Source organism: Hevea brasiliensis, chromosome 6 (genome assembly GCF_030052815.1).
Source record: "Hevea brasiliensis isolate MT/VB/25A 57/8 chromosome 6, ASM3005281v1, whole genome shotgun sequence".
NCBI lineage: Eukaryota > Viridiplantae > Streptophyta > Magnoliopsida > Malpighiales > Euphorbiaceae > Hevea > Hevea brasiliensis.
Window position 1 is genome coordinate 108,805,598 of NC_079498.1, and position 16,849 is coordinate 108,822,446.

The following is a 16,849-nucleotide window of genomic DNA, read 5'->3' on the forward strand; positions in this document are numbered from 1 at the left end:
AATCTAGGTTATTAGATGTATAGTATAAGTTAAATTTATATTTAAAGTATTTAAATATAAATTTAATTATGAGAAATTAATTAATATAAAATAATTAATTAATTTATATTTGATATAAATTGATTAGAAGAGGAGAAATAATTATTTTGGGTTGAAAACTCAAAATTAAAACACAAGGGTAATTTGGTCATTTCACAGGATGACACGTGACACCATGAGATGGTGACAAATTGCACCATATAAGTTTGCCATTTGTCTTCCTGTCATGCAAGGTGATCAAAGTCAAGATTAAATCTAGCTTTGACACTTGGCTTAATGTGATTAGGTCAATTAATATTAAGATGCAATTAGGTGATGACATATGGCAAGGGTTTTAAGTGATGACCTAATTATATAAAGTGATGTTATGAGAAAATAAAAATCAGTCACTCTTCTTATTTTCCCTCAAGTGTGCCACCACCTCTATGTTCTCCTCTTTTCTTCTTTTTCTCTCATCAATTCAAATAGAATTGCCCAAATTCTTTTGAATTAAAATTGCTAGAAATTGTTTCTAGTGTCTTATACACATCTACAACCTCTATAAAGGCAAATCCCTAATTTTTAATTGGTTGGCAAGGCTTGAGAAGATGGTTTAGGGGCTACCTATTGGTGATCTTGGTATGGACAAGCTAGAGGGACAACTCTTGGGGTCCTAGGTGCTTCCCAAAGATACCAGTTACATCTACAGTGCATCAAAAGGTTAGTGCACATATTATTTTTTTAATATAGGATTCTAATGAATTAATTTATTAATTCAAAAATCTTAAATGGTAAATATAGATCCTAATACATATTAAAAGACTTTTAATATGCAATTGAACATTGAAATCAATTAGGTACATAATGGATATGGCATGATGCATGAAACCCTAAAAGAAATTTTTGAATTCAATGTTCTAATTTAATAATTTTCATGCTTCCGCTCATTCAAACACTGGCTTAGATGACATAATTGGTTTCCCATTACACAAAAGCAACTGTTCTTGTAACTTTACTATCTCAAAGGCATGAGCAAGGGTACTTGGCCCAAACATTTTCACCATAGGCCTAATTTCATCCCTAAGTCCCCCAATATAGATTCTCAGTGGCCTTTTAATGTTTCTTTGAGCCTCTAATAGCTATTCCCACAACTTAGCTGCTTTAAAAGCATCAGCTAATGTTGCTGGTTTAAGCATTCTCACCATCAACCTTATATCATCCCTTAATCCTCTAATAAATCCAGAAAGAAAATAGAATTCCCCCAAGTCTGGCATTACCCTCTCCATTCTCACCCTTAAATTCTCAAATTTATCTTGGTACTCATCAACACTCTCCTCTTGCCTTTTTTTCATGAATTCTTGCACTATATCATCCAACCCTTGCTCTCCAAACCTCTTACATAAACTTTGCTCAAACTCTTCCCAGGTAAATGAAACCAAGCATCAGCTCTCCCTATTAAAAATAGACTAGCCATCTCCACCATTTGCTCTCTAGGAACCCTATAAACTTCAAAAAATTTCATACACTTCCTTACCCAAGATCTAGGATCTTGGCCATAAAAAATGACTAATTCCACCTTAGGCAACAGTTTGGACCTGGCTTCCCAATCCATGACAACTGTGGTAGAAGAACTTCCTACCTCTTTTAATTGAGGATTCAGGTTCTCTTTAGTGTTTGGTAAAATGCCCTTTCCCTCTAACCCTCTCCATTATCACTGTTAAATCCTCAAATTTATCTTGGTACTCATCAATACTCTCCTCTTGCCTTTTTTTCATGAATTCTTGCACTATATCTATAACACCCCTATAGGCATAGTCTTATACAAATCACTGTTCCGGTGACTGGTATCAGTCCGGACAATTAAGAGGATTAGAATCATATTTAAGTCACTGAAAAAAATGTTGAATGAAAATTAGTAGTGATTATCATAAGGTTAAATACAGATCAGAAAAATAGAACATACAAGATTAAATAAGCCGGGGGTTACAGCGATAGGTGACCGAACCGGGAAGTGACTGCGAGATCGGTCAAAACCCTAATTTTGTACGGGGCATTATGACACTGTAGTCCTAGAAAAAATTGCGAAGCTAAGGGAAATATGAAAATCATGAAAAAAAGGTTGAGAACTAGATTAAATAATTAGGTCAGAGTTATGGAAGAAATATAGTATTATTGGTAAACTGGATCAGACCGACAATGGGCAAATTGGTCAATTCACCCCTAGAGGTGACTCACGACCTAACTGTCCAATAAAATGTGAGAAATTAAAATTGTGAAATATATAATTAAATTGAAGAAGTGAGAAAAAAGAAAGAAAAAGAAAATAAAAGAAAATAAAATATTAATGACATCATGTAAGTGGCATAAGCATGAACTAATTAATCCATAATTTTAAATTTTGAATATTATGGGATAATTATAATATAAAGTAACCAATTAAAATAAAGTTTTCATTTTCCCATTTCTCTTCTTCTTCTTGCCGAATTTCTCCCCTCTCTTCTCTCTCTCTCTTTTCATTTAATCCTCCATTAAAGCTCACCTTGGAGATTCCCTAACCCTAAATTTCACTATAATTTCTCTAGCTTCTTAGATTAAATCTTATGTTTGAATTTTGAAAAGAAGCTTGGAGATGTAAATTGAAGGAAGAGTTGGAGAGATTTGAAGATAGAAAAACTACACAAAAAGGTTAGTGATTTTCCTTCAAATTCTTTCTATTTTATGAGTTAGATACTTGAATCAAGTTGAGATTGATGAATTATTATAGAAATAAATGATAAATCATGCATGTATAACCAACAAGAATTTCGGCCAGCCATAGATTTATGAGGACATGATGTGTTTTGATTAAATTAAAAGTGTATGTAAGCTTAAATGAGTGTGTAGATAATGTGTATACATTTTAATTTCAAGAATTAAATCAAGTAGCAAAATTAGGGTTCTTGACCTTTAGGGTTTTTGAGAGAAAATTTGAGAATTTAATAAATTAATGTACTTTGACCTAAGTGAGGTTTTAAATGGTCAATTGAGACCAATTGAAATGTGTTGGAGTGAGTAGAATTGCAATGAAATTCAGATTGGTGAGGGGTCATTACTGGACAGCCTGACCTAGGTCTATTTCAGGGACCAAAAATGTAATTCTGCCAACCCAATTGGTGTGAGGCCAATTGGATATGAAAGTAGACACATAATGACACAATTTTTGTGTGGAACCATGCCCAAAAAATGATAATAAGATAGTGAATAATTAGATCAAATCCGGGTAATTTGCACTGCCACTATACCAAAATGACCAAATAAACAGTATTTGTTCATTTGGCCATAACTTGGCGTAGAAATGTCCAAATGACCTAAATTTTATACCGATGGAAACCTGAGACATAGCACTACAACTTTTATGAAGAACACAAACCCAAATTCTGACTATAACTCATCCAAAAAGTGAGCTGAAGTCAGCACACCAAAACTGCCAAAACCAAGAAAGTGCCTAGAATTCTGGATTTGGACCAATCCGGTCAGCCTTAGAAAAATAGGCATAACTTGGCTAAAAAACTCCAAATGGAGTGATTCAAAAAGGAAATTAAAGCTAAGACAATAAGAAACAACTTTGATGAGGGATACTTAGCCAAATTCTCACAGTAACCAGACCAATGGAACAGTTGAAAATATGGACCAAAACTAAAAAATTGTAATTTCTCTTAGGAGACTTAGAAATTGAATTGGCAATCAATGCCAATAAAATTGATACCCAAAATGTGGTATATATGTGCAATTAAAACTAATAAACCTATTAAGTATAGAAAAGTCAATATTTTGACTTGAATAGTATCATGAATAGTGCCACCATATACGAAAATATGAAAGACCCGAAATTTATAAACCGTAATAGGTAGGATAAGTCTATAAAGAAATTATTGGAATTTAAGTATTAGAAATGGATATTGAAGCACTTTAAATTTATGTGTTTCAATTGGAAAAGGATCTTCAAAGGAGAAACGAAAGTTGAGTAAATTGAGTCGACAAAAGAGGTTTGTGCACAACTAGTTTTAAATTGCTAATATTTTGCATATCTAATTAGAGTAAATGATTTTATGCTCTTTATTTATTATGTTTACCAATTATTAAATTTATTTCAATGATTATTGAAATGTGTCATAGTATAAATGAGTTTAGTTGTGAGAAAATGATTAAGTTATGAATTTATTTTAGATATGAATTGAATGAGTTCAGTTTTGGAAATTTGTTAATGAAATGGGATTTGCATGGAAAAATACAAATTTATGTTTTGAATTGTGATGAGCATAAAAATTATTGGATATTAGAATTGACTTTACATTGAATTGTGTTGTGATTTATGCTCCCAAAAAGAACAAAAAAATTCATGATATTATTTTATATCTCACTATAGATGCTTAACTAGATTATTACTCGTCTCCCTCATTTATTGAAGAGACAATAGAGTTAGCTTTGTTTTGTTTTGAATATCATGGTATGTGCACAAGCTTAGATTCTCCTCTTATTAGAGGTTAGATCTAAGTTTTTCGTTGACTCTTTCGGAAGTTTCATTATTGTGTTGTGTACTATACACGATGATTCGACCTCTCCGACCATAGGGAGTTAGAATTCTAATTCGACCTCCCCGACCATAGGGAGTTAGAATCGCCCCAAAGATGGCCCTTATGGATTAGTCTTGCATAGTTAGTGAGATAAAGAATGGATTTTGAATAGTAAAAATTGTGATTTCAAATGGGATTTATGCATAATTGATTTTATTGAAATTAAGATTTATTTCCACAAATTACTGGAATTACTTTAAATGTTCAATTATGATTTGATAAATTGAAATTCTTGAACAGAGTCATTTTAACAAATGATTTATTTTATTGGCAATGAATATTTTAATTTTTGGAATTTTGATTGAATTTGAAGATTTCCAAATTCTTTACTAAAATTTTGGTAAGGCATTGTATATTGTGTTTTAAATCATGGTTGTGCACCACTGAGTTCACCACTCAGTGATAACTTAGTATGCTGTCGCAGGTGAAAGTAAAGATAGAGCAGTCAAGTGAGATTGCCGGTAGCTGCTCCTTGAAGACTCATTAAGATTAACTTCGGGTATATTAAAGGTATACTCTTGTACATTAGATTTTGATGTATGCATATAATTATATATATGTAAATTGTTTGAGCAGTTGTACAAAAACTCTTGTAATATTATTTTGGTATGTAATGAAATGCAAATTATTGTAATGTTCAAATTTATTTTTGAGTTTTGTAATTACTGTAAATAATTAATTCTTTTTGTAATTTGTGAATGATAAATTATTCTTTTTTTTTTTTAAATGAGATGCTTCGAATTACAGTTGATTTTGAGTTGAGCTTCTTGTATGAGATTGTAAGATGAAATAGATTTGTATTGGAGTTATGATTGAGTAAAAATATTGGAAGTGTGTTTCTTTTCAGGTTTTGAAGAACTATTTTTTCAAAATACAGCCGGTACTCTATGGAATTTTTATAAAAATTGCGGTAGTTTTAAATATTCAAAAATTTGATTTGCGACTTAGTACCAATTAAAAGTTTTTAATATCTGTGAAAAATTTACTCACCAGCTTAAAAATGAACATAAATTATTTTAAAATCCCTTGTAGTACATTTAATGGGTTATCGGTAGGCGAAGTATGGTAATTCGTTAGGTGTACTACAGGATCATGTTATGCCTTACGAAGGAGTAGGGTGTGACAATATCATCAAACCCTTTCTCTCCAAACCTCTTACATAAACTTTGCTCAAACTCTTCCCAGGTAAATGAAACCAAGCATCAACTCTCTCTATTAAAAACAGACTAGCCATCTCCACCATTTGCTCTCTAGGAACCCTATAAACTTCAAAAAATTTCACGCACTTCCTTACCCAAGATCTAGGATCTTGGCCATCAAAAATGACCAATTGGTATTAAATTTGGTTGATCTTGATTATTGTTGGATTAGCTTATTTTTATATCACAATATATATATATATATATATATATATCCTTGTTCATCCTATATCTATCCTTGTTCCCTGTTCGTCCACGTCCACTGAAAAAATATATATATATATATATATTAAAGTTATTTTATTTTATTATTACTCGATATTTTTTTTTATATTTTGAGTATGTAAGATATTCGAATAATCAATCTGTCAGTTGAAATTGTCTCTCTTTTATTGAATCTAGCTATTATTTTGGAGGTTCCAGATGAATGGTAATTATAGTACATGGCACTGTTTTAATCTCTTTTAAAATTTCTTAACATTAAATTTGTTATTTAATAAAATTTTAAATTAATATTTTAACAATTATTTTATTTGAAATCCGTAGAGATTCTGCAGTTTACTTATGGGATATTTATGATATTTATTCAGTATTTTGTTTATTTAGATTTTATCTATTTTTGAGATTAGTAAGTGACAATATATTTATTTAAGATACTCTGATAAGGTTTGCATAATTTAAGAATACTTAAATTATGTGTCGATCGTGACACAAAATTTTAGATCGTGACAATTTGTTTGTAATTTTTTCTAAGTTCAGCTGAATTTTAAAACTTCTAAATTAAAATAAAAGTTGCAGCTTTTATTTAGGTGTCTAATTGGAAGTTACTGTCAATGTCATTACAACTATGCAGGTTTCTTCATAATAAAACATTTTACTAACATAATGCATATTTGTGTGAGTGTAAATCTAAATAATTTAAAAAAATTAATTTGAAAAATATTAAAGCATCACAACTTAATTCAACTATTTTCAAGAAAAAAAAAAGTTAGTAGTTTGAATGATTTAACAATGTACTCAATTAAATTTCACTTTTATAATAGTGTAACTTAGGGACTAAGACAAGTGGCTAGAGTAGACTTGACCCTTTAAATATTTTTAAAAAACTTTAATCGATATATTATTTTTTATTAATTGATCTTTCAAATTTTATATTGATCTCTCTAAATATTTATAAAGAAAAAATCTAAAATAGGTGTAACAATTTTTTACTTTTTCATCAATCGGTCCCTTCAAATTTTCCATTAGACCTAATAAAATAAAATTTATATATTATGATTTAAATTAAAATATTAAAATTACTTGATTAAAATTAAATAAACAAAAGTTCAATTAAATATTAATTATTTAAAATTTTACATTTACATTAAAATTTAATTAATAATTGTTATTTGAAAATTAAATTCAAGATAATCTAATAATTTTCTATCAATATAATCTAAAACTATATATGATTTTTCAATTTTTATTTTTGTTTTCCCTCTCATTTTATGGTATAATATAAATTTTTTCTTTTTTTTAATCTCCTTTTCATTAAGCTTTTTCTCATTTAATTCAAATTTAAAATTTTTTTTATTTATATATATACAATTAAACAAATTAATGATTACAACTCTTATATAAATTTTAAATGAATTAAATTATATATATAATTATTTTATTAATCTCTTATTTTTCATCCTTTTTCATTTAATGATTACTATTTTTTAATTTTATGCTATTATGCCATATGGTCTAACTATATAAGATTTTTTTTTTTAGATTTTTGGGTCTATCATTTTATGCAATGATTGGTAAAATAATTTGATGTATTGATTTTTATTTATGTAATTAATATAATGTATATTATGAAGTTATATAAGAGTAAAAACTATATATAATATTATAATACTTATATTTATTAGAGAAATTTTGTTATAAATTTTTAATCAATAAAAAATAATCTTAATTTGATATTTTGTATTATTTTTATTCGCTATATGTTTTATACACTCTGTTATATATATATTACTAAAATAAATAGATTAGAAGACAATTAAATTTTAATTTATCCCTGAATATGGTCCCTTTCCTCACAAATATTATAGTGTATGATTGACTCATATTGAAAATTTCTGACATCACCCATGTAACTCATATAATTTTAATATTTATAATATAAACATTTTTCTTTATGATCATCTACAGTTGTAGAACAGAGTGAGGGCTTTATAAGAGGAACTCATCCTTAATGGGTAGAATGTGAATGAAGGTTAATTCTTTAATATTGTTTGTGAGTTACTTTATGAAATCCCTCATTTTAATGGGTGATGAATTCTCACCATGAGCTGCCCAATTACTCTGGCTTCTACCATAATTAAAGGAACCATAAGAATATTAAAATGAGTTAGCTAATAAAGTAAAAAAAGATAGGAAAATCTAAATAAAATAAGCAAGTGATGGGCTTGTAATATAAAAGCCCACTCAGTTTGTGAAAAATAGTTTACCTATTTTTGTTAGTTTGAATTCAAGTTGAAATCAATAGTCCAAGCTGTTGATTTTAATTTGATTTCCATTCAAAACTAAGACAGAAGGAATCAAATTCGGCTAATCGATTTGGTTTTGATTTAAATCCTTCGATTATTATTAAGAATATTATTTGATTTAAAATATTTTACTTCATATGATATAAATATGTTTGAAATACAAATTTATTTCTCTAAAAAGTAGTTTATTTTTAAATTATAAAATATAATAATATCTATAAAATAATTTTAAATATAATAAATTAAAATGTAAATTAATAAAATGTATTACACTTAATTAAAAAAAGTGACACTTATCAAAATCTCGCATAGGCAAATTACTTCAAATGCACAAATAAAATGTCCTATTCATTGGGAAGTTGATTAAGATCATTTTATGTATTTTCTAAGAAGTTTTACTTGCTTTCTCTATTTACCCTAATCAAATAAAAGCCTATAATTAATTTTAAGTCTGACTTAAATCAATTTCAATCTAATTTAAGACCTTAATTGACATGTGAAAGAACTTAATGATATCCAAATTATTTTTAAAAGAGTAAATTATTATTCAATCTTTGTGTTTTAACAAAATTAATTATTTGATTTCTGTATCTTGAAAATACATTATTTAGTCTATGTATTTTATTTTTATTAAATTATTTAGTTCTTTTGTCAATTTTTTCATTAGTTAATATTAATCAAACTGCTATTTAATTCATCTATTTTAGTAAAATTAATTAATTAATCCTTATATTTTTAAATAACATATTAGTTAATCCTTGTAATTTAACTCTATTAATTATTTAGTCTCATAATTATTTTTTATATATAAGCTATTTGTTATTTTTCTCTCTTTATGTTATTCTTTTTCCTCTATACCCACACCCTTATTCTCTCCATTCTTTATTTTTTTTTATTAGTTGATAAGAATTGTATAAATCATCTACACAAAAAGTTAATCAATTTTCTTAAATTTTTAGATAATTAAAAATAATTATTTCCAAGTAAAGAAAATACAAAATAATATTAAAAAAATAAAAATTTAAAAAAATATAAATTAAAATTTAATCACTACATAATAAAATTTTTATTTTTATCTAAAAATATATTTTTCAAAATATTATATTTTTTAAATACATTAATCAAATAACTATTTTTACTAAAATATAAGAATTAAATAATAATTTTTTAAAATATAAAAATTAATTAATTAATTATTTTAAAATAAAAAATTAAATAATAATTTAAATGACATGAATGATGAAAAATTTAAAATATAAATTAAACAATTTAATAAAAATAAAATATATAAACTAAATAATATATATTTAAAAATATAAAAATTAAAATAATTAATTTTAATAAAATATAAAAATTAATTAGTAATTTTAAAATGATAATATTTTGAGTTTGAGTAGATAAAAAAAAAAAAGAAAAAAGCAAGTGGCTAAATGCATAAATTGGTAATATATATAAGCAAAAACTGATGGAGTTGTCTTCTTCATAATTTCATCACCGGTCCAAATCGTCAAACTCTCTCTGTGTCTTCTAAACTAAAATCCTCTTTCTTCTCTCTTAGATCTAAAACAATGCCCAAACTCTCCATTCTCATTTACCTTACTTTAGCTTTTCTCTTCCTTCTCCTTATCTCTCGCAACCCTTCCAAGCCCTCTAACCAACGTCACCGCCGTCTCAAGCTCCGTTCTACTTTCAACTTCTCCGACCACTACCACCACCACCACGACCCTATCGTTTTCGACCCTCTCGTCGCTGACATCGAGCGCCGCCGCGAGGACGAGCAATGGGAGAAGCACTACTTTGACCAAGTACATCCTGAAATCGCTACCCATGCTGACCACCATGACTCCGCTCCTGCTCATGAGGCCCAGCCTGATTGGGAGGATTTCATGGATGCCGAGGATTACTTGAACGACGAAGAGAAATTCAATGTCACCAATAGGTTTTCTTCTTCTTTGATACTTACCTTTTATATATAATGCCTTTTATCCAACTAGATGTAACTATGCGTTTGCTAATTTGTCTGCATATGTGCATTGATTGAGGAGGAGACACGCCATCTAAATGAATGTGATTACGTGTTTTTCTGCTGAACACAGTTCTCTAGTGGCACATAGTACCTTTTTTTTTTCTTTTTAAAGAGAAATTGATCTAACTAAATTGTTTGGATTTAACTTACTTGAAGAGAGCTCGAGTGTTTCCTGACGCTTATCGATAATATTGCATTGCATTTTTTGAGGAGAAACTGAAATGTAGTTAATTGGTGGTTATTATTCTCCTACTATTTCGCATTTGCCGCATTGATTGAGGACATGTTTAACATGATGGATAGGTTATTATTGCTTTTTCCGAAGATTGACGTGGACCCAGTTGATGGTTATGTGAGCGACCTTGAATTGACTGAGTGGAACTTGAATCAAGCAGAGAGAGAAGTCATGCATAGGACTCAAAGAGAGTTGGATGTTCATGATAAAAATCATGATGGATTCATTTCTTTTGCTGAGTATGAGCCTCCTAGTTGGGTTCAGAATTCAGGTCATTGTCCTCTTGTTTCCTTTCTTATTCAGTAATTGAATTTGTTTATTTAACTTTATGGAATTGGATATGCTGGTTTTTTTTTTAATAGATTCTATATTTTAGCTATTATTTCTGGTTCTCTTTTGAAATTAGTCTGATGCATTGCCTGATGTAGGCTTTTCTTCTTGTGAATTGCTGTTTTAATATATATATATATATATATTCAAATAACTTTAGTAGCGTTGCTGCATATGCTTGTGAACTTGAATTCTGACTGATGCTTGATATTTTCTTGTTCCATTTTGTATATAGACATACTTGAAAGACATTAAGGGGATTCTAACCTTATATGCTAGTTGCTAGATGAGTAGTTGAAGATGAGAAAGTTAACACAATCTTGAACTTTCATTTCGTGTATTTGATGTATAAATTATAAGTATTGAGTTGACATCATATTCGCCACCTTGAATTGTTTGATTCATTTGGTAGTAATTTTATGCCCAATTGGAAGTTTAGTAATTAAAGGAAACTGCATCATTGGTGAGGGTCACAACAAACTGCAATACAGTGACATTAAAAGGGGGCAAGCAGTGATGTTGACCTTAAAGTCATTTGATGGGATATCAAAATCAGATTTCTTAAAGTTTTCTCGTTCGATGTTGCTGTTAGTCCTCTTGGATATTAACATGGTTTTCTGCTGATACAAAACTAAATGATGGGTTTCCTGCTTGTTTACCAGCTCTACCAAAATGCAATTCTTTTTGCTTAATTTCTAATGTGGTTTCAGACTTTAAACTGTCCAGTTTATTTACTCTCTCTCTCTCTCTCTCTCTCTCTCTCTCTCTTTTCCCTGGGATTTAATTACCATCAGTTTCTCCTTATTTCTTCAGTACAATTATGAGTCAGTGATAGCAGGTTTGTGAAGTTTTTTTTTTGGTGATTATTTTTTTTGTTTTGGCAGATAAAAATTCTTTTGGTTATGATATGGGCTGGTGGAGAGAAGAACATTTCAATGCATCAGATGCAGATGGAGATGGTCTTTTGAATATGACAGAGTTCAATGAGTGAGCTTCTACTTGATTACCAAATACCAATTCTTATTAGCTTCTTCTAGTGATTCTCATATTCCTGATTCTTCTATGTGATCTCTTTAGGTTTCTGCATCCAGCTGACAGCAAAAACCCAAAGCTGCTTCAATGGTTGTGCAGGGAGGAAGTAAGGTGACATTGATTACTTTAATTTATCATATCTAAGGGTTTTACATTCTCTCTGTTCTCCTAATCTATGTCTTCTAAGCCTATGGGCTTTGGCTTATATGGGAAGAGAAAAAAGGGAACCAGGGGAGATGGACATATCTGTAGATAGTTGGAATTAATTATTGGATAAATTAATCAATATAATTTTCTCTGCCTTTCTTCTCCTTTCCAATGAATTCAATGAATTTTAAACAAATTTTAATATTATTCTATCTAGATATCTAGATGTCCTTGAATGACTGTATTGCTTTTAGTATCATAACACCCAGACACAAGCCATTTGTGGTATGATGGGAATTTCATCATGGGCCTATTCGCAATCTATTGAGACTGTTGTGCTCTTAGGGATTTGAGAAATATTTCACAGGCTGTTTTATTTGAAACACCAAATTGTCCTCAGAAGCATAATTTGGTGGGTTCTCCCTAATACAAGTGTATCAATTATATCCAACTATGCGGTTCGATGAATTCAGAGAGAAAACTTAATAATAAAAACATGGAGAAATTTTAGGCACTAAAAATGTTGTAATGTTAGGTATGAAGTCAAAATTGAATGATTTCTATTATCTAATGAATTCATTTTGTTGCCATCTATCTCTACAGTTCTACTTATCAGTCGTGATTCTGTATGTAATTATAGTTGATCTCATTGTGACTTCATTGTATTAGCTTAACCAACTGATTGCTTTTTTCTTTTCCTTAGGGAAAGAGATTCTGACAAAGATGGGAAGGTTAATTTTAAAGAATTCTTCCATGGACTATTTGACTTGGTGAGAAATTATGATGAAGAAAGTCATAATTCCTCACATCTCTCTGATGATTCAATGGAGGCCCCAGCTAAGATGTTATTTGCTCAGCTAGACAAAGATGGTGACGGGTACCCTTTTGGAATCTATTAATAGATTATTATCATTATTCAACAAGTATATTATAAGCTATGTTAATGATTGAACTTGTCTATGCTCTTTATAGATATTTGTCTGACACTGAGTTGCTGCCTATTATTGGAAAGCTTCATCCATCAGAGCGTTACTATGCAAAACAACAAGCAGATTACATCATATCACAGGTACTGGAGAGAGCTTTTAGTTTAAGATTGGGCACGTATGTAAAATTTTTGGTTTATATGTTTGTAATTGCTGATAGAACTATGCATATGTGGACATGCATGTGAAGAGACTTATATATATATATATATATATATATATATATATATATATATAGGAGAACAAAAGGAGTAATTATAATATCTAAAGGTAGCTCTTGCATAATTCCTATGTACCTTGGTTATATACTAAAATTTTTGGTTTATGTGTTTGTAATTGCTGATAGAACTATGCATATGTGGACATGCATGAGAAGAGACTTATATATATATATATATATATATATAAGGTATCTAACCAAGGTACATAGGAATTATGCAAGAGCTACCTTTAGATATTATAATTACTCCTTTTGTTCTCCTATCATAGAACAATAACTCAACTGTGCAGTCTTACATTGGCTAATAGATTGAAGAAATCTTCTGGATGAAGCAGTCCACTGGCAACATGGTTATTGATGATGTCCATAAACAAAGAATATAATTTAGTAAAAGCACTAAAGTAAAAAAGCTACAATAGGTTCATCTATGTATTTGGATCCTACCCCTAACTTTTACCACTCTTTACCTGCTATATGACATCCTACGAAGATAGTGTTCAAGTCTAAGTAAAATTTAGGGACTTCTGTTGGCAGCTAATTTGAGTGGTCTTCACGAACTGTTGTGACTTAGATAAGAGGGCTAGAGTGGCAAATTCAATAAATTCTGTGCAGAATTTTGTTATGTTAATATATGTTGAAAAACCAATGCATCAGTTGCCTTCTCCAACTCCAAGCACATGTATTCTGCGCGTAGATTTTGTTATGTGCCAAAAGAATGCTGTTCCTTGGCTATGCCAACTTTTCTTGCTACTGGAACTGGATCATTGTTAAATAAGAACCAAAAGGAACACAAACCAGTTCTGTTCTATTCAATGTTTTTGTGCAACCGTAATATCTCTTTTCGCATGGTGTAAAACTGTAAGGCAGAGGCAACGCATGCTTGCCACTATTTTTTATCATATGGGAAATAGAAGGTTTTCAGATGTTATTTTCTTAATTCAGTAAGGCATTACATTAGACTTCTTGTTTTTCAATATGTATGTATTTGCTCAGGGTATAGGTGCTTCTTTATCAAGATGCTCTCAATGTCATTAAAATTGACTGCTGTTGCATGCCATTATGTAATTATCTGTTTCCCCCCTCCTGTTTGATCTTGTTCCTTCTGGAGGATCGGTTGTCTTTGCTACCTGGTTCCTTAAAACTATTGGCACATTGAGATAGTAGTTGAAATACAGTGTAAACTTTGATGAGAAGAAACCCTATGATTAATTAGAAATGAAGATAATCAGTTGGGCTGTCTTTGCTTTCTGTTATAACAATAGGTATGCAAATTTGCATGTTATTAAGTATGGAAGCTGTCATTGAACATTGTGTGAAGCACATGGCAGGCTGATACAGATAAAGATGGGCGGCTATCCTTGATGGAGATGATTGAGAACCCATATGTATTTTACAGTGCTGTTTTCAATGATGAAGAAGACGAGGATTATGATTTCCATGATGAATTCCGTTAATTTCAACAGTAGGTAAGCACTCCGAATTTTTCATACCATTTCTTTTGATTATGACCATATACATTTTATTTTCATTTCTCCGCCTCCCCCTCCCTCCCCCCAACCATAAATGCAGGCTACCAAGAAAAGAAAAACAGAGGTAGATTTCAAATTCTTATTTAGCAGGAGTTTTGTGCATTATAGAGTTAGTAATTATAAAAAGGTTACAAACTTAAAAGGAGATCAAGCTCTAAAAAATGGTAAATCTGGTGAGTTACCCTGCTGTCGTGATTTTAGTTATTATAAACAATTATCCAGTGACTGCAGCAAGGCTCAGATTTTTCTCATTTTTGCAGATTATGGTGCTCTGACCAAACCTGCATTGCAAATACCCCCAACAGATGGTAGCTGGAATATCAACCATGGCAAAACGTTTTTGTTAAAATTAAGTTGGATGTCTAATTTGGTTTTTAGATGCTTAATTTGTTGATGCGTTGGAATATCCAATGATACATTTTTTTAAAACTTGTACCACTGTACTAAAGAATGATATCAGGTTCAACTGAAGTAGTAATTGGGACCAAAACCTTGTGATTATATCCTCAAGGGATTATTGAAGTTTTGAGCGTTTCTATTCAAGTCTGAAAACTCGAATTTTGTTCAAGTAAATTTCAGAGATCGGAATCATGAAATCAATGTAAAGTAGATTAGGAAATTTTCAATAATCTTGACGTGGTGGATGAAATAAGTTAACATACTAATCTATTAATAATAAGGCGTTTAGCATATGACCATCAACATCTGTATTCTACGATCATTTAATTTAAAATATAATAAATATTATTTTATTATAAAAAATAAAGTTTCATCTAATTTTTATAAAATAATTTTTTAAAAATAATTAATGATAAAAAAATTTATTAATTTAACTAAAAAAATAAAATAATATATAATATGATAATTTAATATATTAAAAATAAGCTAATAAAAATTTTTATAATTAACTACCTTTTTTTAAAAAAAAATTTTATAAAAATTTAATGAAATAAATTTTAAAATTTACAACAGTATTGTTACAAGAATTACTTTGTATTAAACAATAGAATACACCTAATAGATATTAAAACTTGCTGAAATACCTTTAAAAATAAAAATCTTTTTTTTTTTTTTTCAAATAAACCTACTAGTTACACTTTGTCTTGTCCACTCTGTTTTTATCCTCATCCTCGCCGTCCGTTGAATCATTGTCGTCATCAATTACATCATCATCGGACGGTGGGGAGGGGTCGAGACGAGCAGCGTCCTTGGCCCACTGAATGATCTTCTCAACCTCGTCCTCTTCCTCGTCGCTGTCGCCGCCACAATCTTGACCAAATCCAGCAACAGCACTAGCGGCAGTGGTAGTGCTAGATGATGAAGCTTTGAGAGCAGCAAATCTGGCCAACAGATCATCGGCATCAGGCGGTGGTTGGCGATTTGTTGAGGCTGATGATTGATTAGCGTTGGGGTTTGAAGATGGTCGAGTTTTGAGAGCCTGAAATCGACGATCTAGATCGGGAAGGAGGTAGTCAGGGGAGACACGGGACATATGAGAATCGACGGAGAGCTTTAGAAGCAACTCGTCTTGAGCGGCCTGAAGCAGCTGCTCTACTCGGTCTCCATCCTTATTTTTATTTCGCCCCTTGTTATTCATATTTCTTATTTTTCTGCTTCGAGTTCCAGGAACACCGCGTTTATATAATCAAAATCCCTGACCCTGCCTAGTCATGCCTTTTGCTTTCCCACAAGAAATAGTCCCACTGATCTAATTGGTCCACAACGTTCGATTTGATTCTTTTTTTTTTCAACGATTGATTTTATTTGATATATCAATAAGATATTATTATTTTCCCTACAAAAAAATATTATTTTTTAATAGAATTATCATGGAATTAAAAATAAAAAAGAATTTTCAGGAATGAATTAGTTTAGTTCCAAATCCCAACTCCTTTGCATTATTCAATGGAAAATTTCGATCTCTCGCTCCATAGGGATGAACAAACTGCAATACAACTGTTTGAAGAGTTAATAAATCTTAAAACTACC

At 30.0% G+C, this 16,849-nt stretch overlaps 2 protein-coding genes across 4 annotated transcripts; one reads left to right on the forward strand and one right to left on the reverse strand.

The window, feature by feature from the left end:
* The first annotated feature begins 9,802 nt into the window (after positions 1–9,802).
* On the forward strand, positions 9,803–15,403 carry LOC110666603 (uncharacterized). 3 transcript variants are annotated; one of them, XM_021827160.2, is made up of 9 exons: positions 9,803–10,294; positions 10,685–10,887; positions 11,831–11,933; positions 12,024–12,089; positions 12,829–13,002; positions 13,098–13,194; positions 14,594–14,797; positions 14,901–15,033; positions 15,121–15,403. In XM_021827160.2, exons 1-7 carry the CDS (start codon positions 9,924–9,926, stop codon positions 14,615–14,617), a joined length of 1,038 nt encoding a protein of 345 aa, XP_021682852.1. In that variant the 5' UTR covers positions 9,803–9,923; the 3' UTR covers positions 14,618–14,797; positions 14,901–15,033; positions 15,121–15,403. The 3 variants fall into 3 exon arrangements, with proteins under 3 accessions (XP_021682852.1, XP_021682849.1, XP_021682850.1); XM_021827157.2 differs by having other exon boundaries at positions 14,660–14,797; XM_021827158.2 differs by having other exon boundaries at positions 14,660–14,793.
* Positions 15,404–15,834: 431 nt separating this feature from the next.
* Positions 15,835–16,556, reverse strand: LOC110666605 (uncharacterized). The gene has a single exon (XM_021827162.2). The coding sequence runs from the start codon at positions 16,455–16,457 to the stop codon at positions 15,948–15,950; it is 510 nt and encodes a 169-aa protein (XP_021682854.2). The 5' UTR covers positions 16,458–16,556; the 3' UTR covers positions 15,835–15,947.
* Between the last annotated feature and the right edge of the window lie 293 nt (positions 16,557–16,849).

What these genes read in the sequence shown, in the direction of transcription:
- LOC110666603 (XM_021827157.2), top strand. Translation starts at nt 9,924, where the DNA reads ATGCCCAAACTCTCCATTCTCATTTACCTTACTTTAGCTTTTCTCTTC. An exon ending in AAATTCAATGTCACCAATAG is followed by an intron (nt 10,295 to 10,684) that starts GTTTTCTTCTTC and finishes CATGATGGATAG; the next exon opens with GTTATTATTGCTTTTTCCGA. An exon ending in TAGTTGGGTTCAGAATTCAG is followed by an intron (nt 10,888 to 11,830) that starts GTCATTGTCCTC and finishes TTGTTTTGGCAG; the next exon opens with ATAAAAATTCTTTTGGTTAT.
- LOC110666605 (XM_021827162.2), bottom strand. Translation starts at nt 16,457, where the DNA reads ATGAATAACAAGGGGCGAAATAAAAATAAGGATGGAGACCGAGTAGAG.